The sequence below is a fragment of the Sminthopsis crassicaudata genome, chromosome 6 (assembly GCF_048593235.1).
Source record: "Sminthopsis crassicaudata isolate SCR6 chromosome 6, ASM4859323v1, whole genome shotgun sequence".
NCBI lineage: Eukaryota > Metazoa > Chordata > Mammalia > Dasyuromorphia > Dasyuridae > Sminthopsis > Sminthopsis crassicaudata.
In genome coordinates this window covers 198,680,306-198,707,025 of record NC_133622.1, presented here as the reverse complement: position 1 = coordinate 198,707,025, position 26,720 = coordinate 198,680,306, and the positions used below count along the sequence as shown (strand labels likewise).

The 26,720-nt window shown below is 37.5% G+C and overlaps 1 protein-coding gene across 3 annotated transcripts in view; it reads right to left on the bottom strand.

Annotated features, from left to right (window-relative positions):
* PTPN5 (protein tyrosine phosphatase non-receptor type 5) overlaps positions 1–26,720 on the bottom strand; it is a 118,287-nt gene that overhangs the window by 89,108 nt on the left and 2,459 nt on the right. The window contains exons 1-2 of one of the 3 annotated variants that reach the window (XM_074276695.1): positions 14,928–15,154; positions 11,019–11,093 (exon numbers count right to left, since the gene is read on the bottom strand). In XM_074276695.1, coding sequence (XP_074132796.1) covers positions 11,019–11,093; positions 14,928–15,005 — 153 coding nt within the window. In that variant the 5' untranslated portion in view covers positions 15,006–15,154. Of the gene's footprint in view, positions 1–11,018; positions 11,094–14,927; positions 15,155–26,720 lie in introns of those variants that run through there. The other 2 variants (XM_074276693.1, XM_074276694.1) reach the window with 2 other exon arrangements.

Here is a 26,720-nt window from a genome sequence, read left to right as displayed (position 1 = left end):
TAATTAATTTTCATTTTATTTTATTTTTTGCAAGGCAATTGAGGTTAAGGGACTTGCCTAGAATCATATAGCTAGTAAGTATTAAGTGTCTGAGGCTGGATTTTTATTGAGATTCTCCTGACTCCAAAGCTGGTACTTTACCTACTCCCTCATTTATCTATCCTGAAACTATTATTATAAACAGTTGCTTGAGGTATTGAGATGCTAAGAGAATTGCTCATGATTATACAATTTTTCTCTGTCCTTGATGCTAATTCCTAGGCTTACTCTTTATTCATTATAACACAGCTTTCCTTCAGAGCACAGAGTTAGCCTCCCAAAGGGTACCTTCCAGCCCTGCATTGGATTATACATTCCTGGTCCATTCAGCTCCAGGGCCCAGGAGAACTGAGTTTTCCTTGTTTTCTGCTTTGTGGCCCTAAATAATTCACACAATTAATCTCAGTTTCTTCACCTGTAAAATGATCTGGAGAAGGAAATGGCAAACCACTCTAATATATTTGCCAAGAAAAGACCAAAGGGGCCACCAAAAGTCAGACATAATGAAACATCTGTACAACATCAACCCAAATAAGCTCATCACTTCTCAAGTCTCATTGAAACTATCTCCCTTAGTTTAATTTTCCTTCTGACTGGAGGACTGGAGGGCAGTGTGCTAAAATCCTCCCAATGCCTTTTTTTTTATAGTGGACAAAAACTGGATTTGACCTTACTCCACTATGAATCTGCTGCCTTCCATGGTTTCCATTCCATGGAATAAGATGCCTTCTTTTTTTTTTAATTAAAGCTTTTTATTTTTCAAAACATATGCATGGACAATTCTTCAACATTAGCCCTTGCAAAAAACCCTGTGTTCCAATTCCCTCCCTTAGATGGCAAGTAGTCCAATATATGTTAAACATGGTAGAAATATAGAACAAGATGCCTTCTTACTGGATAGCTCCTGGTGTCCCATTCCATCCTTTTTTCTGCCTCTTTTTTGGATGTTGTGTCCCTCCTTAAATTGTAAGCTCTTTGAGGGCAGAGATTATATTTCTTTTTATTAATTATATCCCCACTGCTTAGCACCATGCCTGGCACATAGTAGGCACTAAATAAATGTTTATTGGATTGGATTGAATTTTCATCCTTCTTAACTTCTTCAGCATTTAGCCCCATTGACCAATCTCTCTTCCAGGTAGTCAGGATAACCTGAATTCAATTCTGACTTCTATCATTTACTATGTGACTGGGCAAGTTTGCCTCAGTTTATCTATATAATAGGGATACAAATAGCACCTATCTCTCAGGACTGTCATGAGGATCAAATGAGATATTTTTAAAGCACTTTGCAAATCTTAAATCATTATCTTATACTAGTTCTTATCATTATATTATTAATTATACCCTGAGTTTTCAAGACTGCTTTCTCTTGGTTCTCATCCCTATCTGTCTGACTAATTCACAATTTCTTTTGTTGGCTTGTCATTATGTTACACGCATTAACCATGGATATTCCTTAAGGCTCAATCTTGGGCGCTCTCTCTTTTCCCTCTATGCTATTTCCCTTGGTTATCTCCTCAGCTTTCACAAGTTCAACTATCATCACTATGTGTATAATTCCTAGGTCTCTATTATACAACTAGCACAAGTATTCCTCCTGATCTACAGTCTTGAATTATTAATGGACCATCTTGAAATGGACATCTGATAGGTATCTCAAACTCACTAATGTCCAAAATACAATTTGCTATTTTTTTCTGCTCCTTTTCCTTTTCTGAAGTTCCCATTACTGTTAAGGGCACTAGCATCCTTCCTAGAGCTATTCAGTGTCATCCTTGACTCCTTCTTCTCACTCACCCTTCATCTCTAATCGACTGTCAAGTCTTGTTTCTACGTTCATAAAATCTTTCCCTTATATTTTTTCTTTACCCATATAGTCACAATTGTAGTCAAGACCATCATCACCTCTCATCTAGACTATTACAATAGTCTTCTTTTTAAAAAAAATTGTTTATTTATTAGCATTTTCTTCTTTTTTATCTCTAAGTTTCAAATTCTCTTTCTCTCTCTTTTCTCCACCCACCAGAAGGCAAACAAAATGGTATAAATTAATTATACACATGAATAATGTAAAACATTTCCATATATTACAAAAAAAAAACCAAGAAAATTGCTCTTCAATTTGTACCCAGAGTTTATCAGTTTTATCTCTGAAGGTCAATAGCATTTTTCACTGTGAGTCATTTGAAATTATCTGAGATCACTATTGATCATCATTGTAACATTGCTGTTGCTGTACACAATGATCTCCCCATTTTTCTCATTTAACTTTGCATCAGTTCATATGAGTCTTGCCATAATTTTTTCCCCCAGAAACTACTCCCTTCTCATCATTTCTTATAGCACAATAGTATTCTATCACAATGACATCCCACAATTTGTTCAGTCATTCCCCAATTGGTGACCATCTCCTTAATTTCCATTTCTTTGCCATTGACCAATTTACAACTCCACCCACAATTATTAGTGTAATCATTAATGTAATTATTTTTTCCTCAACCAGTTCAACATTAATCATTTCTGATAATACATCAGAGTTGTTTTAATTTGAATTTCTGTAATCAATAGTATTTTGGATCATTTCTTTTAACATGACTATAGATAGCTTTAATTTCTCCTGCTGAAAATTACTTGTTCCTATCCCTTGACCATTTATGAATTGAAGAATTACTCTTATTTTTAAAAATTAGAATCAGTTCCCTATATATTTGAGAAATGAAGCCTTTATCAGAGAAACTTGCTGTAAAATTTTTTGATATTAATTCATTGTTTATAGTATCTTTTAGCAAAATGTAGCTTCTCTGATTAGCTCTTTTAATTAGGCCTATTTTTAATAATAACAAAATTCATTTGGAAGAACAAAAGGTCAAGAACATCAAGGAAATCAAATTAAAAATAGGAGGGAAGGTGGTCTAGCTGTATCAGATTTCAAACTGTATTATAAAGCAGTAATTATCAAAACAATCTGGTGCTGGTTAAGATATAAAGTGGAGGATCAATGGAATAGATTTGATACATAATATACACTGTGGTCAATGATTATAGTAATCTAGTGTATAAAAGGTCTAACTTTTGACATTTATTATTATTTGAAAAAATGCCTGAGAAAACTGGGAAAAAGTATGGCACAAACTAGGTATTGATCAACATTTCACACTGTATATCAAAATAAGGTTGAAATGGTTACATTGTATAGACATAAAGCAAAAGCAAATTAGGAAAGCAAAGAAGGAATAGTTTACCTATCGGATCTATGAGTAAGGGAAGAATTTAGGATGAAATAAGATAACATTACAAGATATAAAATTGATAATTTTGATTACATGAAATTGAAAGTTTTATGCACAAACAAAACCAATGCAACTAAAATTAGAAAGAAAGCAGGAAACTGGGTAAAAAAATTTTTTGCAGCAAATATCTCTGATAAAGGCCTAATTTCTCAAATATATAAAAAATTAAATCAAATTGATAAGAATACAAGTCATTGCCTAACTGATAAATGGTCAAAGGATATGAACAGCAGTTTTCAGACAAAAAATTAAAAACTCTCCACAGTCATATGAAAAAAAAATGCCCTAAAACATTATTTCTCACAGAGATACAAATTAAAAGAACTTTGATGTATCACCTCATACCAATCATATTGACTGAAATGACAAAAAAATAAAGATAATAGTAAATGTTGGAGAAATGTGTGAAAATTGAGATACTAATGAACTATTGGTAGAGTTATGAAGTGAGCCAACTATTCTGGAGAGCAATTTGGAACTATGTCTATAGTGGTATAAAACTGTGCTTACCCTTTGACCCAGCAATACCAGTGTCAGTAGTTTATCTTCCAAAAAGATTAAAATTCTTTATTGCAGTTCTTTTTGTGATGGCTAAAAATTGGAAATTAAGATGATGTCCATCATTTGGGGAATGACTGAACAAATTGGTGCATATGACTGTGATTTCTTAAAGAAATGGCAAGCAGGATGTTTTCAGAAAAACCTGTTAAGATTTACATGAACTAATGAAAAATGAAGTGATCAAAACCCGGAGAATATTGGACATATTAACAATATTATGAAGTATGAATGACTTAGCTATTCTCAGCAATCCAATGATACAAGACAATCCCAAAGGACTTATGCTATCCACCTTCAGAGAAAGAATTGATATTATCAGATTGAAATATAATAACTTTCCACTTTTTATTCTTTTTTTTTTGGTTCTACTATTCTTGTATAAAATGACTAATATGTAAATATTTTATGTGATTGAATATGTATAACCTATAGAAGATTATTTACCATCTCAGGGAGGAGAGAACAGATGGAAAGAAAGAGGGATAGAAATTGGAACTCAAAACTTAAAGAAAAAATAATTGTCAAAACTTGTTTTTAACATATAATTGGGAGAAAAATAACACACACACACACACACACACACACACATTCACTTTTGCTTTGTATGAGATCATGATTTCTATCCCTGACTTTTTTACTTGACCTGAAGCATAGTAGATTCTGCTCCAGCCCTTTATTTTAACTCAGTATTTATCTTTTTGTTTCAAATGTATCTCTTGTAAACCGCAAATTTTTAGATTCTGGTTTCTAATCCATTCTACTTCAATTTTATGATTTAGCTTATCCTATTCACATTCAGTTATGATTAATAATTGTTTATTTCTCTCCATCTTGTTTTTTTCTATTTATCCTTTCTCTCTTTATGCTGAACCTCCTCAAAAATCTGTTTTACTTCTGATTACTGTGTCCCTAGAATTTGGCTATAATATTCCTGAACAATTTTTGGGGGGGATTTCTTTTAGGATAGATGCATTGTTTCAATTTCTATTTTACTCCCTGGATTTAAGGTATCAGGGTAATTTTCCTTTATAATTTCTGAAAATACAAGGTCTAGGATCTTTTTTTTTTTTGATCATGGCTTTGAATTAGTCCAATAGTTCTTAAATTAATTCTTCAATTTATTTCCCACATTAGTTGTTTTTTCAATGAGACATTTCATATTTTCCTCTATTTATTTCATTCTTTTGACTTTGCTTAATTGTTTCTTAATATCTCATGAAGTCATTAGCTTCCATTTATATAATACTAATTTTTAAGGAATTATTTTCTTTAGTGAGCTTTAGTATCTTTTTATTTTTCCCAATTCTGCTTTTGAAGGAGTTCTCTTTTTCAGCAACATTTTGTACTTCCTTTTCCATTTAGCCTATTCTATTTTAAAAAGATTTCCTTGGTGAATTTTTGTGCCTTTTTAATTATTAGGTTAATTATGGTTTTTAAAGTATTGCTTTCTTCAGTATTTTTTTGTGCCTCTTTTACTAAGCTGTTCATTCTGTTTTCATTATTTTCTTATATCACTCTCATTTATTTTTCCTAATTTTTCTTCTATCACTCTTTTTCTTTAACTCTTCCAGGAATTTTTGTTGGGCTTGGGTTGAAACAGCATTTTTCTTTGAGGCTGGCTTTGTAGCTGTTTCCACTATTGCTTTCTTCTGAGTTTATGTTTTGGTCTTCACTGTCAAGTTCTTTTTTTTTTTTTTTTTTTCATTTGTTCACTTTCTTGATAGCTTTATGTTAAAGCTATCTTTAAAGTTAACAAAGTTTAGCTCTGCTCACCTCTGGGTGGGCAGGCACTGTCCCAAGGATCAACTTTTATTGGGCTGCTATTGTCAGAGCTAGTTTGTGTGTGGATATGTGTGTGTGTAATTATTTGGTGCTTCTGCACAGAGACATATGGTCCCTGATCTCCTGATCTGTGCTCTGGTGGTTATCAAGAAGGGGCCTATGCTCTTCTAAAGCTATAAGTACTAGTATTCCTCTTTATTCTGGAACAGTGACTATGTTTCCCGCTTTTCTGCAGTCACAAGAGCTCCAGCCCTCTGCTTTAGAACTCTGACCAGGGCCCTTGCTCCATTTTGACCAGTCATAAGTATTCCTCTCCACAAAGGAAATGTGACCCAGAACTACTTATGGGCAATAAAATTGTAGCAAAGAGTCCTCTGTAATCTCTTTTTGATAGGATATCTGGACCCCTTATCATTTCTGGGTTGAGAGCTCCTGAAGCTGCTGCCACCATTTCTCCCAATTGCCATTTCCAAGGCCCACCATTGGTACTCTTACCATGTTCTGAATCATGTTCCCACAATGGTGTTATAAACCTCTCTAGCTGATCTAAGTGTCTTAGACTGGAAAAATGTCTCATTTTTCTGCTGGCTCCCCTCTCCAAAATTTAATTTGAGGAGTTATTTTAAAGTTGTTAAGTGGCTAATGTTAGGAGATTTCAATTTTATTGCTGCCTGTATTCTGCCTATCTTGGTTCTGCCAAATTTAATTATCTTAAGGTCTTAGGAATAGCATTTTCTGTAAATGCCTTAAAAGTTCTAGTTTTTTTCCCCTAGAATTTTCCTTTTTCATTTGGTGTATCATTTCAGAGAATGAAAATCATTCATTTTCCTGTTGACTCTTTCTGTTGACTCTTTCTGATTAAACAATGTCATTTACAAATCAGAAGTAAATCTGTCCTAATAATAATGCTTACTTTCAATGAAATGATATGGTAGAGGAAATAACTAATTAAAAAATTAAAATATATAATTTCAAAGGTGAGAGGTAGTTATGATATAACAGATAGAGAACTGATCTCAAAGTCAGGAAGCCATGGGTTCAAGTTGCCATTTCTGTCATTTGTAATAGTCTTCTAATTGATCTCTATGCCTCAAGTCTCTCCTTATTCTAATTCTTAGCTGCCAAGGTGATTTTTGCAAAATAGTTTTAATCATAATCAACCCCATATTCAATGAACTCTGATGGCTCTCTATTATCTCTGGTATGAAATATATAATATTCTGATTAGAATTTAAAGTTCTTTTCAACCTGGGCCACTTCCCTCCCACTTGCAGTACAGTGAACATGTCCCTTCATCTCCCACCTTTGTAGCAGTGACTTTGCTGGCTCTTTGCTATCTCTCATGCTTAGAATGCTCTGCTCCTCACCTCTACCTTTTAGTTTCCTTGGCTTTCTTCAACACTCAATACAAATCTCAGCTGCTGAAGAAGACTTTTTGTGGTTTTTCCAGCTGCTAGTTCCTTTCCATTTTAGATTGCTTTCCAATTATCCCATCTATTTTATGTATACCTAGTTATTTGTAAGTTATCATCTCCATTAGATTATAAACTCCTTGAGGGCAGATAGCATTTTTTTTGGTATTTCTTTGTATCCCTAGCTAAGCCTTAACATGATGATTTATATAGCAAGTGCTTAATAGATGCTTATTAACTGACTGACTTTATTTTGTTTTCTCATAATTACCTTTTAGCTATCTGAAGACAACAATCCTGTCCCTAGTCATCTTCTCTTCTTCAGATAAAATATCCTCAAGGTGTAAAAATAGAATAATTCCAAGCTTTTTAAAGACAAGTAAAATTTGAGTATGTAAAAGGAGGAGAAGGGCATTCTAGGTACAGAGTGTGGCATAAACAAAGATGTGAAGAATGTTAAAACTAGGGTCAATCGATAAATTCATATGGAGAAACATTCTGATTCAAAATCTAGGGAAGATTTGACCATCAGATCTGTCCAGTAATCAATAGGCTGCCTTAGAACATGATTACTTCCCTGTTGGAAAGATTAAATGTCAACATGTTGTAGGAAAGAATCCTTTATGGTATGGGGAAACAGACTATATAGCATTCAAAACCCTTCCCAAACTGACCCTTGGCTTATAGAATATTATCATCCTTCCCACTGTCTTCTTTCTAGCCCAGCTCCTTACTTATTCTGCTCTGAAACTGTCTTTCCATTTTCTTCCTCTGGGCTTTCACAGGTGATATTCAATAGCTGGCATGTACTCTTGCCTCACTTTCATTTCTTAGACTCCCCAGCTTCCTTCAGAATTTAGGTCATGCACCATGTCTTATGATAAGTTTTTCCTGGTAGTATTCTCTCCCTACTTCTCAAGACATCACATAGGTATTTATCTGTTCAAATGTTATATTTCCCCAGTAGAATAGAAATTCCTTGAGGAAAAGGCTTGTTTTCTTTCTCACTTTATATTGAAAACATCTAATAAAATGAATTCCAATTTATTGGATTTGATAAATTAGGATTATGTCCTTTGAAATTCTAAGGTCCTTCCCACCAAGTTGGCATAGAATCTGAATCACACAACTACCTAGATCCTACTCCCTCTGGCAAAAAGATCAGTGCCTTTCCAGCACCAGTGTTTCAACAAGTAGAGGAGCCTTCAACTATTTTTCATCAGTTCTCTCTTTGCAAATTCTTTGGACTAGTCCTTAGATCCCAATTAAGCAATGGAGAAAGAGGAAGAAAATTTATATTCTTCCCCTAGGAATTTCCTCCCTGTTTATTCCAGGAAGGCAGAGGAAAGCTTTTTCCACATGAAGCTATCAGGCTGATCTTTGTCTTATCTTCCTTCCTCCATCCTTCATTACCTCTTTCTTTCTCTCCCTCCCTTCTTCCCTCTCTCCTTTCCTTCCTCCCTTTTTCTTTTTGTCTCCTTCCTTCCTTCCTTCCTTCCTTCCTTCCTTCCTTCCTTCCTTCCTTCCTTCCTTCCTTCCTTCCTTCCTTCCTTCCTTCCTTCCTTCCTTCCTTCCTTCCTTCCTTCCTTCCTTCCTTCCTTCCTTCCTTTCGTCTATTTTTTTCCTATCTATTATCTATCTAAGAGGAATAGGCCTGTGACTCAATTCTGGATTCCCACAATGAGAAGATTGGCTGTATCTCAGAATATACTTAAGAACCTCTACCAGATCTCCCACAGGTTTGGCTGGAAGAAATTCCAAGGGGAACACATTAATTCCCAAAGCAGCATGTTCTACTTTTTGATAGCTCAAATATTAAGAGGCATTTCCCTATATTAAACATAAAGTTACCTCTTATCAGCATCTATGCAGCTCCTACCCATTACTTAAGTGAAGAAATGTTTGTTATTCTTCGCCAGGGCAAGCAGAATAAATTTAACTCCTCAGACACTATTATTGATTATAGCGATAAGAAAGCCCTCACTATTAAAGTCCTTAACATTGTCAAGTGGTTCAACAACAAAATGAAAGGATTTATCAAGGAAATGACATTTAAGAAAATTCTTCACTCTCTGTTTTTCCAATGCATCCTAAGAACCACAGGACTTTCCATCTAACTTGCAGCTAAAACCTGTTCTCTTTTTGTCTCCCTCTTGAGAATGTAAGCTCCTTGAAAACAAGGATTGTCTTGTTTTTCTATTTGCACCCCTAGCACTTAGCACAATATTTTGCACATAGCAAGTACTTAAGAACTTTTCTTTCCTTCTTTTCTACATGGCTCATTTTTAAGTATTTGGAGATAGCTATTATGTTCTTTTGGTTCAGACTAACCATCCTCAGTTCCTGCAAACAACCACATTATGGAATAATCTCTAAGCTCCTAGCAAATGCCGTTATGGAATTGTTTTTAGACTCAGCATCATTCTGGCTAATCTGCTTCTGACATACTCTTGCTCATCTGGAAATGTAGAAGTTGGAAATTCCAAACATGTTTTAGTTATAAAAATTATACCTCTTTTAATGCAGGCTACCATTAGTTTTTTGTAAAACTTAGAAAATTTGATTTAACTTTTTTTTTTGGTGTCATGTTGCACTGTTGATTCACACTGAATTTATGATTCTCTAAAACCCAGGGCTTTTCCCCTCATACAAATCTTTGCCTAATTACACATCTTATATTCATGCAGTTGATTTTCTGAACCCAGATATAGGCTTCAATACTTGCCCTTGTTAAATTTCCCTTACTAGATTAATTTTTTGTTTTGATCTCTTTTGTCATCTAGCATTAGAAATCTATTTCCTTATGCTTTGTATTATCAAAAAATTGATAATTAAAGTTATACTTCCAATAACTTGATTAACATCATGGATTAGAATGATTAACAGCAAAAAGTCAAAGACATATTCCTGGATCAGTCCACTAGAGATCTCATTGTATGTTGACAATAATCAATAGATCATTGATCAATAGGAACTACTCTTTAAACCTGCTTTTAACAATATTCAAATGCACTTAATTATACTATCATCTGGCCTATACCTCCCTACCTTCTCCTCAAGAATAACATGAGAAATTGGCAAATGTTATACATAGGGAATTTTCCTGCTCTAGAGGGTAAAAATTGAAATGAAGTTAGTTTGATATGATCTATTCTTGATGATAATATTATAATGATAATAGCAAAAGTATCAATAACTAGCATTTGTATAGAATTTTAAGGCTTGCAAAGCACTTTAGAGATGTTATTTTATTTGATTCTCACAACAATCTTATTGGTTAGGTGCTCATTTTGTAAACAAGGATGTGATCTCAAATTGAAACCTGTTAAAGACTTTAGTTTAAAAAGGTCAAGATTTCCAACTGTATCCAGGGTCATCTCCAGTGGTCCTGAGCTATATTGGTTACTAATCCTAGAGGAGAGAATGAGACAAATGACCTTGTACAGCTCTCCCTCACTTAAATCTGATTCACTTGTATCTCATGGCATCATTTCCCTGAGTCACAGTTCTCTTCCCAACAAAGATCAAACAGCAACTACTTGCTCAGGGTCACATGGCTAAATTGGGGATTAGAGGATGGGTTTTAATTTAGGTGTTCCTGGTTCAAAATCCAGGCCTACTTACAATAACACCTATGGTAGTAGTGATCATTATTTTTTGAAGATGATCACAAAATGTCCCAGAATTTTGCCAGCAATTGAAATTAAACACCCTAGTAGATGTTTTGAAGACCCTGGTCCTGTTCTATTTTTTGAATATTAGAAAAAGTTTGCATTTCTTTCTTCTTATGGCATCTTTCCATTCTTCAATGCTTTTCAAAGATCACCAATGTCATTCAGTAATATGTACTGTTTATTCACTTCTTTGAGATAAAGCTCACTGGAGTTTAATGATTTTAACTCATTGAAAACAGCCTGATAAACACTCTTACCTTTTCACTGATTTTGGTTTTCAACTCCCGGTTAACCATTTTTGCTCTATTCTTCTGAGTCTGAAGATCATTATCCTTAGGAGAAAAAACAAAAAAACAAAATCAAGTAAGAGCCTAAATAAATATGATTTTTCTTCATCCAATATCTGTTTTCCTATTCCCCACTCTCAACAGAAGTCCTATCCTTTTTCTTTTTACTTTAAAATATTTAATACTAAATTTCACTCATTTACAATAAGAATTTATGTATGGACACACTTGAATTGTATTTTTTTCAGATAACTTTTTGATTAAAGGATCAACCAAGACCATATGCTGTTTTGCACATGTTAAAAAATGTTCCTCTCTTAAATGGGATAAGGGAGTTATACCTTGAAGAGGATTTCCTCCTTTTAACAATCCTATCTGTTCTTTGTTCTTTATTTTATTTTTTTAACTAACATGGTTTTTAAAAAAATAACTTTTTAATTTTCAAAATACATGCAAAGAGAGTTTTCACTATTTACCCTTGCAAAATCTTGTGTTCCAATTTCCCCCCCTCCTTCCCCCTCTTCCCTAGGCAGCAAGTAATCCAATACATGTTAAATATGTGCAATTCTTCTAAATGTATTTCCACATTTATCATGCTGCACAAGAAAAATCAGATCAAAAAGGAAAAAGAAAAAAAAAACAAGCAAATAACAACAAAAAATACTATGTTGTGATCCTCATTCAGTTCCCACAGTTCTTCTTTTTGGGTGCATCACAAGTCTATTGGAATTGGCCTGAATCACCTCACTATTGAAACGAGCCTCGACCATCAGAGTTGATCATCACATAATCTTGTTGACCAACATAGTTTCTAAAAAAGTAGTTCATATTTTCTCAGTATTCATTTCCAACTCTGGTTGGTTCTGAGCTTGAGAATACCTGACATTATTCTTCCAGAACTACTTTATGTTTTTGTGTACATCCTATACCTGTGCATCCATATCTCTCTATGGGCATATTCCCCTTTTGTTCCTCATCTGAACTATTTGTATATGAGCTGTTAGGATGCCATTCACCCCCAGGGGCAGACTTCCCACTGCTCTTGGGGTTGGGGATTCTACTTTATCTATTTCCCTTCTCTTTGCAATGGGTTCTCCCACAATCTAAGTTATCTGCCAGAGGAATGCTTCCCAGGCATAAATAATGCTTAAAACAACACATTGAGTGAAGCTGTCTCTCTACAGACATACTACCCAGAAAATAACTAATTTCATAATCAGAAAGGCAGAAAGAGAAGCACTTGTAGATGGAAGATGAAAATGAAGTGAAAGCCCTAGTTATCTCCGCCCCTTGCAGCTGGGTGTTTTCAAACCCTGGCCAATTGGATGGATGTTTAATCTGTGCCTACAGTAGTTTTAAAAACCTATTAATTTTTCAAGAAGAACAGATGCTCTCACCTTTAACTAAAATGAAAGGTTTAATCCCTGGCTCCATCTCCCACCTCTGTTCAGAGCTAAAATAGCTGCTTTCCTTAGGTTACTGCAGGTGACTGCTTCTTTGGATTCACATTAGTCTCACATTAGAAGTGGCTGGATGAGCAGATTCATGTACATTCCAATTCCCTAGCTGCTCTGTGCCCTGTAGGATGTGGTTTGAGGTCCGGATGTCTGCTCTGTACCCTAGAACTCCTCTATGATTATGATTTTAAGTGAATGTGAAACATCCCTGAGAAGTTCTGTTTGCAGGTGATGGATTGCAGGATTTAAATCCTGAAAAATGAAGGTGTCTATGTCAAAAAATTTCTCCCTACTCCCCAAGTATATTCACCTGTCACAGCTCCACACTTTCCCCTGTCTTTTCAGAAATGTTTACTATCCTCTGGGTTAGACAACAGGCAACAGTATCATTCTTTCCAGAGAAACAGTGGGAGAAGAGAGAACTAAACTGGATTTTTCTTTCATGGGGAGCTTCAAGCAAAGGCCAGATGACCACCTCGTGGGTGTGTGCTGCAGAGAGATTTCTCACTTGAAAACTTATACTAGTTGGCCATGGAAATCCTTTCTAACTCTAAAATTCTTTTCTTCCTTCTGGGAGCTAAGTTCAGAAAGATACATTACCAGCTTGGACACAGAGGGATGATTCTTTCCATCTGAGCAATTCTCAAAAACCTCTTACTTATGGAACACTGAATGTCTTAGTCAAGGAAGTGCCTAGATCGAAAGAATCAGAGACTGTGGCGTGTTCAAACATATATGGATATTGATCCATATATAAAAATATATTGTATTTTCAACAGTTGATACCCTCAATAAACCCTGAGAGATATCACAACTGTCACTGATGAACTGGTGAGAATCATCTAATCAAAGTTCTATGATTTCCTAACAAATGCCCTTTGCTCTACTCAAGTCTCCATCTTCATTGTCTTAAGATAGTGGAAAGTTCATTCTTGCCTCTGTTCGTTTGGCTCAGGATGTGGGACTTTCCTGGAATGTCTTTCCTTGTCCTCTGGTGAAATCATTGCCCAATTGCCTCTCTGTCCTGAACTCCTATTTCTGTCAGCTCTGTGAACTACAGTTCACATGGATAAATCATATTAGGGCTCCCACAAAGAGGAGGGACACTGCCTTATCTGTCTTTTGCTTTCTTCACATAAGACATGGAAAACAATAAATGTTAAGTAAATATCTGTAGGATGAAAATTCACTCCCTTGTTTAATGAACTCTAGTGGCTCTCCATCACTTTCAAAATCAAATGCAATCTCTGTTTTGCACATAATGCTCTGTTCTATCCTATGCTCTCCAATATCATGCTGTCATTGATGGAGCAGGGGTAAAGAGCATTTCTGAAGTTATGTCCCCTATGCCTTGGGTCCAGGTATTCTGACATGGATTTTTCTTTCTGTCACCCTCATTGACTTTGAGTTTTGGGGACACAAATCCCTTTTTTTGTGTCATCCTTGCCCTCAAGGAGCTTCCTATTTTAGGGCAAAAGGCCAAAGAGATCTAGTCAAGATGGGTAATATAACATAGAAGGAAGAGAGAACTGGGCTTAGGGGACAATTCCATTCTGGCTCAGTTATGGACTGTGTATGCTCCTGGGAAGTCAATTTATTCATCATCTGCAAAGTTGGGAAGATGATTCTTACCTTGTCAACTTCATAGGGATGTCATGAGAATGAAATGGACGTGAAAACACTTATTTTATAACCCTAATGGGCCATGCAAATGCCAAATGTTTTATTATTATTTTCTGCATAGATTCACAGAGGGACATGGATGAAGGCAGAGGCCAAGTTAGTCCCATGGAAAATGAATAAATAAGCCACCCATCAGTAAGTACATGGCTCACTGTCACTAAGACAAGCTTTTAGCATAGGCAATGTGCCATTCACATTCGTGATCCTTCTTGGAACATATGATCGCTGGCCAGATAGTAGAACTTTAAGATTTACAAAGGGCTTTATCTACATTTTCTCATTTTATTTTCATGAACACAACACCAGGTGGATGTTGGTATTATCACCATTTTACAGATGAGAACACAGAGGCTCAGAGAGGCTAAATGAGCTGTCAGTGATCTGGTCTGTAGACTGATTTGAGAGCTGGGTTTTCAGAGATTTTTAACTTGAGATCCATGAATTCCTTTTTAAAAAATTGTTTTGATAAATGTGTATGGCAGTATTATTGGTTTTCTTTGTAATTCTATGCATTTTTATTTAATGCATTTAAAAGTTGCTTAGAAAAGGAAAAGGAAAAGCTTCACCAGACTGCCCAAGGGGTCCATGACACAAAGTTAAAAACCCTTGGTATAACCAAAGAGGTGACCCTGAGCTTGTTAGCAGGAAGCTCAAAACCTGGGCTTCTTTTTTGAGGCTAAAGGGGAAGAACACATTTCTGGGGCTGAGTTGGGGGGCTGCTTCTGGAAGTGGGCATTACCTGCTCAGGCACAAAGACAGCTTCTAGTGCCTCCAGAGTCTCATCTGCTTCAGGGGCATCTGAATCCCCCTCCTGCATTTGGCTGAATTAAGATGCAGTGGGAGGAGGCTGCCAGCTCATCTCGATTCCACGTCACTGATGGAGTGTGAGGATTGCCTTTTTAGCAGAATTCCTGGATCAGAAAATTTGTGAGCCAAGAAAGAGGCAAAAGAAGGATCCCAAATGCTTGGGTTTCAGCCTTTCAGTGAGGGCACAAGTCTGACAGCCAGCAGCCAGAGAATCCTGGGGAGATTTGTGATACCTCCAATTGAAGCCTGGGGCTAAGAACATAGTTTCTCACTGCATAATTCCTTAGGGCCAGAGGTAGAAGCTCCAGCCCTAGGGCCTAGGCAGCCCCAGGGTCCAGGCAGCCCTAGCTCTCACAAACTCAAGAGGCCCAGGAGCCTATTTCACTCTGAGAAGGAAATAAAGCAGTCTCAGAACTGAAGGTCCTGCCTTCTCCCACGTTTTAAAAGAACCTTAATCCACCCAACCATCAGGGTGGTACTTATATCTTCCCCTTCCTGTGCTCTTCTCTCCTCCCTAGTGGGCATCAACTAGGTTTGGGAGAGGGGTGAAGGAGTGGAAGCTGGGCATCAGTAATTACTTGGCTCAAAGAATCTCAGAGTTGGGAGGAATCCTAGGGAGGGATTTTGTGAACTTGTCTTTAAAAAGTATTTTGATAACTCTTTTAAAAAATAATTGCCTTTTTTATCTTTTCCTTTTTTTCCCTTTTTGTGGATACCTCTAGTGGTTGGTACGTTTTGGCACATAGTAGGTGCTTGCTGCCTGAGTCCATAGAGTTCACCAGACTGCTAAAGGGCAGTGACACACAAAAAGATTAAGAATCCCTACTTTATGTGAATTATATAGTCCAACCTCCCATTTATTATAAGAATACCTTCTAAAAGCTGCTAGGTAGTACAATGGATAAGAGTACCTGGCCTGGAGTCAATTTCCTTCTCTGTAAAGTGGTGATAATAGCACCTACTTTCCAGGGTTGCTGGGATGATCAAATGAGATAATAATTAGAAAGTTTTAATACAGTATCTGGCACATGGTACTTATATAAATGTTAGCTGTTATTATTACAGTATCAATGACAAGTGGACATTCAGTCTATTAGAAGAAGCATCTGTAGGTTAGGATGGGATCTTTCTTGCCCAAACCATTCTGTTCTTCTTACTCTATCATGCTTTGGTTTTCAATTGTGTTCAATGCTTTATGGCTCCATTTGGGGTTTTCTTGGCAATGTCCTTCTCTAGCTCCCTAGCTCTAGCTCATTTTTCAGAGGAGCAAACTGAGGCAAACAGGGTTAAGTGACTTAGTCACACAGCTTGTAAATGTCTGAGGCAGATTTGAATTCAGAAAGATCAGGCTCAGTGCTCTGTGCACTATGGTGCCCCCAGAGCCCTCTGCTCTGTAATGCTGGAGAAACTGAGGCAAGCAGAGATTACCTTTTAATATTTTAATAGTGGAGAATTTGGGCTAGCCTGTCAGATAGGACTCAAGTCCAAAAGATGTCCAATCCCCTACCAATGAAGGCACAGACCTTTTATATGTTCTTTTACTACACAGGATGTATGGCCTGAGTGAGGCAGATAAGGAGAGGGCAAGGATACAGGATGGGAGACAAGCCATAATTCCAGGGAAGGATCATAACTTAGTCCTGACAGGAGAGGGGTCAAGGGCAGGAGACAGGGAGTCTAGTGGGAGGGGCAAATCCCAGCAGACATTTGAGATAAGCCACTTGGAGTTTTATGACTCTTTGGAATGTGGTCAGAGCTTGGAGATTTTAATTCTCTCAGTCCTAATAGACAGGAAGGGGGGGGGGGCGATGGCCATAATAATTTTATTCAGGGCATAATAATTTTGGAAAACTGAGGCATAACAGCTCTACCATACTAAGTCCTGAAACATTACAGATGTTGGAAATTATTATGCTGTACAGATGGCCTAAACCAACTAACTCCTTCTCTACTTCGTTGAAGGACATTTTAAAGTTTTTACAACATGGCTTGAGCCTACCCTTTCAGTCTTAATAAACATGGCATCCCTCAGGAATAGCCACACTGGCTCACTTGTTGCCCCTCACTATCCCAGCATCACACCTTTGTCCTTGCTGTCCCCCCATGCTTGGAAAACACTCTCTCCCCACCTCCTCATCTTAGAATTCCTAGTTAAATGCTGCCTCCTACATGAGGCCTTTCCTGATCCCTCAGCTGCCAGTGCCTCTCCCCTCCCACATTACACTGAATTTATTTTACAGATATTTTGTTATATAGTTATATAAGAGTGAGCCCCTTTCAGAGGGAAATGGATCATTTTGCACCTAGTAAAGGACTAAGGCTTTGAGTGGTTCATTTGCATATGAAAAGACCAGGCATGCTGCTGAGCCCCGAAGCAAGACACAATGAACTTGCCTCTGGGCATAGACTGTTACAGTACCTTTTTCCTACTAGCTTTCTTACAGGGACTGGGAGGAGAGACTTAATTTAAAAACAAAACAACAACAACAACAAAAAACTAGAAAGCTTCAAATCCTGAATTATGGGGCAAATGGCTGTCACTTAGTTGTACCCCAGCTTGCAGAGGTGAATGTACAGGAAATGGATCACTAGACGTTCTGGTCCAGATCGGTCAGTCAATCAACAAGCTCTTAGTAATCTTAAACTTATTAAGCTCTTACCATGTGTCAAATACTGGGCTAAGGCGGGGGGAAAATAGTTCCTATTCTTGAAGAGGATAGTTTAATGGTGATTTGGGAAAGGGGTTTGGATGTGGAAGGTGGAATAGTCTAGAGAATTGGGGATGCATGGTTGGAGATTTAGCCCCAAACTGAAGTTCCTGGGAAGGACTCACCAGTGGAAACAGGGGGCAGTTAAAGCATGGTGTCAATCTGGAAAATCTTATGCAAATAGAAAAAGTCCCTCTGCCTATGCAGGTTGGCATCTTCTTTGCAATTTGCAATCTTAGAGAGTTGCCCAGAGTATGGAGAGCTTGAACCATTTGGCCAGGGTCACAAAGCTTGTTTGCCCATCAGGAACTGAAGACAAATCTTCCTGGCTCAAAAGCTAGTGCTCCAAACACTGTGCCAAAATCCTCCTTTACAAGGTGCAAAAGAATACATTTCATTCTAAAAGGGATTCATCCTTATGTTCACATGTACATGTGTGCATATTTGTATACATATATACACACATATACACACATCTCTTTCTATTTACACGTTTCCCTCAGTAGAATGTAAGCTCTTTGCCAACCAAATGTCTTCATTTTTATACCTGTATCTCAATTGCCTTGCACATAATAGGTGCTTTATGAATGCTTCCTGATTGACTGGGCACAACTGCACATAGACAGCCATGGCAGGCCTAGGGAAATGTGGATTTAGCTTAGTCAGCCAACAAGCATTTATTTATTAGGCCTTTACTATGCTTAAAGGAAGGAGGTGAGCAGCAAGAGGCAATGAGTATAGACAGCTCTTTCTGGAAATTTGGCTAATAGGGAGGGAAGAGAGATAAAGGATGAAAGCTTGAGAGTACATCAGGGTCAAAAGAAGTATTTTTAAATTTTTATCTTTTTAGGGTGGGGGAGACATGAGAATGCTTGTTGAAAATAGAGCCAAAAGATACAGATTTAAGATGAGAAGGGATGTTTGAGAAAGCAAGATTCCAGGGGAAATTGATGGGGAATGGGATTGTAAGTAAGAAGGGCCACCTGTTGTTCAAACTCTGGAAAAAAAGGAGAGAACATGAACTGACTAGAAAACTTGGAAATGCAGAAAAGGGAAGCAGCGAAAGCTCACTGCCGATGGTTTTAGTTTTATCTGTGGAAAAAGGAGGCAAGGTCCTCTGTGGAAGAGTGAAGGACAGGGCTCAAGGAAATAAAAGGACATGTAACAAGTAAATATTAAAGATCCCCAAGCACCCCACCCCTTCCAAGCCCACCCAGTATATTAGTGCCCTCTATTTTCTATGGCATATCATTCTAAAGTGAAGGCAACAGGAAATTCTCACTGGATATCAGAGAATCATATATTTATAGCCAGAAGGGACCTCCGAGGTAATCCAACTCCTTTATATTACAAATAAGGAAACTGAGGCACAAAGTATCCAGGATCACTAATAAGTGTCTGATGTAGGATTTGAACTCACTTCTTGATTTCAAATCTACTTCACCAGTTGTGTCAAACTCAGAAAGAGGAAACTAAGTCATATAAAAGGATCCCTGCAGGCTGCATATTGACTTAAAAACCATACACTAACATTATCTATTTTTATTGTATTTTTATTTATTTTGTCAAATACTTCTCAATTACATTTTAAACTGGTCCAGGCTTTAATTGAGAGTATTGTGCACCTTGGGTATTATTGCTACCTTTTGCAAGCTAAATGAACACTCTATCATCTCTATCTCTCGTCCCCTGTGATGGGGAAAATTTAAGAGGATATCTTGTCTTTTGCACAAACACTTAGCTCTCAGTCTGAGTTCTTCCAATGATAGGCCTTTTGGTACTTTTGGTACCCTGAGGTTTAGGACTCTCATAGGAGCTGGGCAGGATTTGAAATGAATAAACTTCTCCGAGGCTTCTAACTTTCCTAACTCCATTAAACGTGTGAGTTCCCTTTGTCTTAGGACAAAACTGTGAGGCTTCCACAGGTTGAAAACTGTTAAAAGTTAGTGACTTGGTTCTACACTTTCATTTCAGTTTTCCTGCACAAAGGAAGCTACTTCTCTTGGTATTAATGGGCAAAATTAACTAAAAGATTGCTTTTTATTAACGGGGACTCTGTAAAGCACTTTAGCAACAATGAATAAATGAAAGTTTCTCTGGATAAAAGATACTATAAACCATAAAACTGTCTCTCCTCCTTCTCCCAGAGGCAGAGAACTTTGGTGTTAAAGAGCAAGATATGACACTGTAAGATTTCCCAAATTAGGCTCATCTTTGGGAATTCCTAAATATCTCAAGCTCATTCCCCCTTCTCTGCCTTTGCTTACAAAGTTCCTGACATGCAGAATGCCCTTCCCATTCTTTTCTCCCTACCTTTTTTCAGGGCCCAGCTTGACTTTTATCTCCCCCATGATGTCTTCTCCAACCCAGGCCACAGTGATTACTCTTTCTGATCCTCTGCAATCCCACCTCATCCTCAAGCTTTCATGTGGCATTCTTGAGTTCTTTTAATCTCAATTCATCTCCAGGGAAATTGTCAGCTCCTCTAAGCAGTAGCCAGTCTTGTCTTGCATCCCTACACTGCTGAACTTAGTGCTGAGCTCATAGGAAATGCTTAAAGCACATTTGCTAATGTGCCTTGAAATTCATTCCTTTTAGTCCCAAGAAATTGGATGGATATGGGAGGTGGATGGGTGCTTGGAGATCTTTAATATTTACTGTGCATACAAAATTTGCTAGGTCTTGATAATGTGTGAGGAACCACAGAAAATTCATTTGGAGCAAAAGTGTGCTATGGTGTAACAACAACAATAGCAACTCACATTTACATATGAATTGTCTTATTTATATATGAGTTATCACATTGATGTACTCCCTGAAAGTGATTTAATTGTCCTCATGTGTGAGATGCTATGGAGCAGATTACTCTCAGGAAAAGTGGCACAGAAGTCTGATACAGGGATGGAAGCCCAGCCCTGACTTACTTCTAAGCCTTAAGCCAACTTGATTCCCTTCCTTCCTCACTACTTCACACCTCAAAGTTCTATTTGCTCATCCCTGACATGGTACATTCATATGTATCATTTTTTCAGTTTTAAATGCCTTGCTCACTCTTCTGAGCCAAGTCTGACTCTCTTTCTCTCCAAAACCCCTCTTAAAAGCCCATCTTCTCCATGAAGCCTTTTCTGACAAATCCAAGGTCTGACACCAATCGCTCCATCCCCCATCCCCCCCCCAGCTCTCTCTTTGGTACTTCTGATGGTTAATCTAGCACTTTTGACTGTCCCCTGATGCCTTTTCCAGGAGGTGTCTGTAATCTTTCTCACATCTGTCCTCTCTATTCTCTCTTCTTATGACTAATGGATTGATACACGTGGATTACCTCCTAACAAATTTCTCCCTGTTCCACTCTGTATACTATATACTTCCTAATGCACAGACCAGACATCACTCCCTCTGGGGAATGTTCAAAAATATTCATTTGCTTTCCATCACCAAGCAAGGAAAATGCAAAGTCTTTAGGCTGGCATTCAAGGTCTTCCATAATGTAGCTCCAACTGTCTTTCCACTTCACACCATGTTTTAGCCAAACAACTAAAGATCTCCCACTTTCATCATATCCTCTGTTCTCTTTGTGTCACTCTGCCTATCATTCCCCATGAATGGAACAATCTTCCTTCTACTAGATCCCTCCTCCATCTTCATTTTCTTTCAAAGCCCAGCCTTACCTGATTATTACAAGTAAAGCCCTTCCTCCTTAATTCTCATTCTCTTCTAGTTCTCTTGCTACCTCTTTTACATATGCATTAGTTATTCATGTAAATGTTGCATCTTCATACTGAATTACCAATTCTTCAAAGGCATGGGCTTGGTTTTTCCATTCTTGTCCTCATTGTCTTGTACACAGTGGGCACTTTAGAAATGATTTCTGAACTGAATCAAAAGAGAATAAATGAAGGTATATGTATATATCTTGCATGCACTTAGAATGTAAATTTCTTTTGTCTTTGTATTCCTAGCATCTGAAATAACACCTGGTACATAATAGTTGCTTAATGGTTACTAAATGATTGATGATGATCATACTTCTTTCAGATTCATGGAATAAGGAGAACTAAAGCATCTGAGTTTCTACTTATTAAAAGTACTAACAATTTTCTCTTTAGGGTCTTCTCTTATTCATAAACATGTTGCCCTAACCATACCAATTTTCCAGAAACAGTTTGGATACATTGGTATTTTTTAGTTACTATATCATATTCCTCTCTGCTTCCATCCACCCCAACTCACCTCTCCTTCCTACTGTCTCATTTTCCAGGCCCTGAAGGTCCCCTATCTGCATTACCTTATGGATAACTCTTTTTTTGGAAATGGTATTTCTCAGAAACTACCTTTGGAGACAGTACCAATGGCCTCCCCTAAGCTGACATTCCAGTAGGTGCTTAACCATTACTGCTAACCATTCTTTTTTCAATTTCTGCAACTTCTGGTATGATGGGTTGTCACCTACTAGTGACCTTCCCAAGCCCCTTCCTTCTATGAATGCTTCTTTCTTGAGCCTGTCCTTTATTGTTCAATGACTTGGAGGCCTCTCAGGCTAGACTGGCTCTGTCTGGTTCTCTATTCTATACTAAAAAGGTTGTAGCATCTTTTTTCCCTGAGAACAGTTATCATCCGGGTACAGAAGATACTCTTTTTTTTCTCTCTCTTTTCTTTCTCTTCTCTTATCTATCCATCTTCATACTTGCTCCAGTTATCCATAGTATTTTCATCCTGAAGATGTCTTAAAAGTGGATGCTGCTAATGTCAGAGTTGTCTCCTGCCCAGAAATGATGAAACACATTTATATTGATATCTATACAAACATTTAATTTCAAAAGACTTTTCTACCTCCAAAATAACACCCTAGGATAGGGAACTCTTGTCTCCAAAATCTCCTCCATCTAATACTTCCAAACTCCTTTATTCCAGAATTACATCACTTGCATGAGTAGAATTACCTCTAACAATTCCGGTTCCTGTAGAGTTCTAGAATGCCTTTCTAGGCAAATCTTTGCTTTTAGAATTAAACCTTTTAAAATAAAACTTGAGAAAGTCAAGCGTCTTGCTCTGATACTTTGTCTAACTTCAGTATGTTTGGTTTTCCAGGATACTATTCCAGCTGACACTTTTCCCTAGGAGATCTAAGCAGCCCTCTGCCTTTCCCTGAACAACATTCTTGATTTTATACTGCTGTACACATTGCAGGGTTTTCAGACCCTTTTACTGGCTCCACTTAAGGTAAACAGCTCTCACCGCAGTGGGCATATGCCACCCACACTCTCCAGGTCATAGGCATGGACACATTTACTCATGCCTTTTGAATTAAATTTGATTGGAAAACTCCAGCCCTCAGGGAAATAAAAACATAGGACATCAGTGACAAATGTGCTACTAGAACATCTCAGGAGTGAGAAAAAGCCAAAGGAAAACTGGGAATGGGAAGTAATCTTGTCTAGCAAAATACTAGCTGAAAAGAGACCAAAATAAGTTATCAATTTCAGAGGATAAAAACCTCAGAACTGGATAATGTGATTCCAACTCCCAAATTCCTCCTTGCTATAGTTTCTTCTTCAAACCATGCCTTTAGATCCCCCACAAAATATAGAAGATGCTGACCTGGCGATTATATATACAACAATATAAGGACATGATTCCCAATTTCTGGGATGACAGACATAATACTAACAATTAACTTTTAAATAGTGTTTTAAGATTTGTAAGTGAGGTCAGATTTCAACTCAGGTCTTCCTGAATCCAGTCCAGCAGTTTATCCACTGAACCATTAACCTGCCTGCCACATAGTATTTAATAAATGTTCTAGTTCTCTCTCTCTCTCTCTCTCTCTCTCTCTCTCTCTCTCTCTCTCTCTCTCTCTCTCTCTCTTCCTCCTTTTCCATTCTTTCCCTTTTTGATATGATTTTTCTTGTGCAGCATGATAAATGTAGAAATATATATAGAAGAATTGTATATGTTTAAACTATATTGGAGGCAAGGGAGGTGGGGGGAAGGGAAGGAGAAAAATTGGATACACAAGATTTTGCAAAGGTGAATGTTGAAAACTATCTTTGCATGTATTTTGAAAATTAAACGCTGTTATTAAAAATTAAAAATAAATAAATTAATTAAAGAAAGAATTTGCCATCTTTTCAGAAACTTTGTTGTGCAATTTTTGCTTCCATTCCAATGGTAACTGAGGTTTTTGAGGTATTTATATTTCTAAAAATCATTGCCTGTATGTAGATACACATATGTATATGTAAATCTATGAATGTATATGTATATTTGTGTATACATATTCTAGTGTGCAGGAATCTCTGTGAATTTGCTCCTTGAGGGCAAGGATAGCGCCACATTATGCTCTATATAAAGTAGATACACAATAAGTATCTGTTGAATTGTGGGCTCAGCAGTACTTGTATGTCTATGAATATGGTTTTGTATTCTTTGGGTTACTTGTATTTTGGACTCACAAGAATGGAATGATCACTTTATGCCTCATAAAGTGGTATGTAAACAAATGGACCAGGGTAATTTCCTGCCATTGAATAAAAATTACATAGATCCTGGGAAGACAGTAAAGGTCACAGAAGAGATTAGGTCTACATGTGGTATGATAGGGTTAAAAGCAGAAGTCTAAACTGGGAAGTGGGGAGAGGCATGGCATGAGGGCTGGCCTTTGGCAAAACTGTAAATTGGCTATGTCAGAGGTCTAAGTCTTTCTTTTCCTGGCTCTCTTCCCGGATTTTAGATTTTCCCTTCTTCCTCTATTAGATCTGAGTTCTAGAAAACTATCTGATCAAATGAGCCCCTTGTGCTATTGAGTGAAAGAAAAGGCAGGAAAGGTTCATCTTCTTAGGAACATTTGTAGGAAACTCCTATAGCAAAGTAATAATCAAGGAGAACATGGAGTTCTGGGCCCTTAAATCAGAACTGCCTGTGCTGGAATAAGGAGAGTGATTCTATAAAGGATGAAGATGAAAGATGAGTAAAAGATATACTTCACCTTAGGAAGAGAAGGGGAGTGTAGGAGTGGGAGAAGGAGGAGATTAAAAAAAAGAAGAGAAGGGAAAATGAAAGGAAAAGGGTAAGGCAGATAAAGAAAGAGTGAAAGAAGAAGAAAAGAGAGGTGATAGAAAGTGAGAAGGGAGAGGCAGAGAGAGAAGGTAGAAGAGAAGGAGAGGGGAAAAGCAGAGGAGAGAAAAAAGGAAGAGATGAGAGAGAGGGAAGAATAGAGGGGAAAAGAGGAATAGGAAGAGAGAAAGTAGAAGAGGAAGAAAGAAGGGTAGGATAAGAGAAAGGAAAGGAAAAGAAGGAAAGGGGGAAAGAAAAAGGGGAGAGAGGAAGAAAAAGAAAGGAAGCAGAGAGGATAAGAAAGCCAAACAAAGAGGAATGGAGAGGAAAAGGTGAGGGAGATGAAGAGATGAAAGAAGAAAGGAGAAAGAAAGAAAAGGGAGGGAATGGAATGAGAAGAAAAGGAGAGGAAGAAGGGAAGGAAGGAGAAGTAGAGAAGGGAAGGAAGAACGTGATTATAAAAGACGGGAAGAAGGGAGGGGGAAGAATGGGAGAAAAAAGAGAAAGTCAGAGAGGACTGGAGGGAAAAGGGGAATGAAAGAGAAAGAAAGTGAGAAGGGAAAGGAGAGGGGGAAGAAAAGAGAAAGGAAAGAGAGAAGATGAGAGGGAAGAAAAGAGAGGAAGAGAGAGAAAAGGAGAGGCAGAAGGAGAGGGAGAATAGACATAAAGTATAAGGGAGAAAGAAATGGAAAGGAGGAGAATTAGAGGATGAAAGAGAGGGGAAGAGAAAGAAAAAAGAGGAATGGGAGAGATGAATGGAGATTAAGAGAAGGAGAGATGGAAAGACAGAAGAGAAAGGGAGGTAGAGAGAGAATGGTAAGGAGAAGGAAGACAAAAGGAAGAAAGAAGAGGAGGCAGAAGGAAAAGAAGAAAAGGAGGGGAGAGAGGGAGAAAGAATTGGAAAAGAATAATGTAAAGGAGTAGGACTAAGGAGAAGAGGAAATAGGGAAAGAAAGGGAAAGAAAGAAAAAAAGGAGGAAAGAAGAAGAAAAGAAAAGGGAGAAGGGAAAGGAAAGTGAATTGAGAGGGAGAAAGAAGGAAAAAGGAAAGATAGCAAAGGAGAAGCAGAAGCAGAGAGGTAGGAGGAAAGAGAAAGGAAGAGAAAAGGGGTAAAGGAAAGAAAAGAGAAGATAAGAAAGAAGGAGAAAAAGAACAGATGAGAAGAGAAAGAAAAAGGAAGAGAAGGGAAAGGGAGAAGAAAAAAGAGGAGGGACTAAGGGAGAAGAGTCAGGATAAGGAGAGGAAGAGAGAGAGGTGGGAGAAGGGGAAGGAGAAATAAAAGAAAAAATGAGAGAGAATAAGGGGGCAAATGGGGAAGAAAAAAGGAAAGAAGAGGGAGACAGGAAAGGAGACAGAAGGAGGAGGGGAGGAAGAGAGAGAGAAAGAACAGTGAAAGGGGGGAGAGAGAGAAGTTTCTGAATAGTTGCTATTCAGGCCACATTTATCCCTCTGCTCTGATGATGTTCAGCATCATATTGAACACTGAAGGGAAAAAAAAAAATAAAGATCTACTATTTAATCCCTTGCTTCCTTATCCTATCACGAATCCCACTTTACCAAATCCCAACTGGATAATTCTCATCATCTGCATCCTTTGTTTTCTACGGGATGGAACTGTAGGAAATCAGGAAACTTCCTAAGTCTGCTATTAATTTATGTAAGTTAATTTTAATGGGGCCCCTTACTACAGCAAAGCAGTCTATTACTTCTGATTCACCATAGTAGTTGTTCTAAATCTAATCTTTTTTTCTTAAGCCTCCCATGCTACTTCAATCACCCACACCTTCTGCTGGGAATCTCAGCTCAAATTTCACTGCTTAAATAAATTAAGGCCATTTTCTGAGAGTCTCTTGTATCCTCTTCTCATCTTATATCCCTCTGACATCATGCTCTACCATTTTCTCCTTATTTCCAATGTCTTATGATGAAATGGCCCTCTGCTGAGGGCAACCTTGCTATGAATA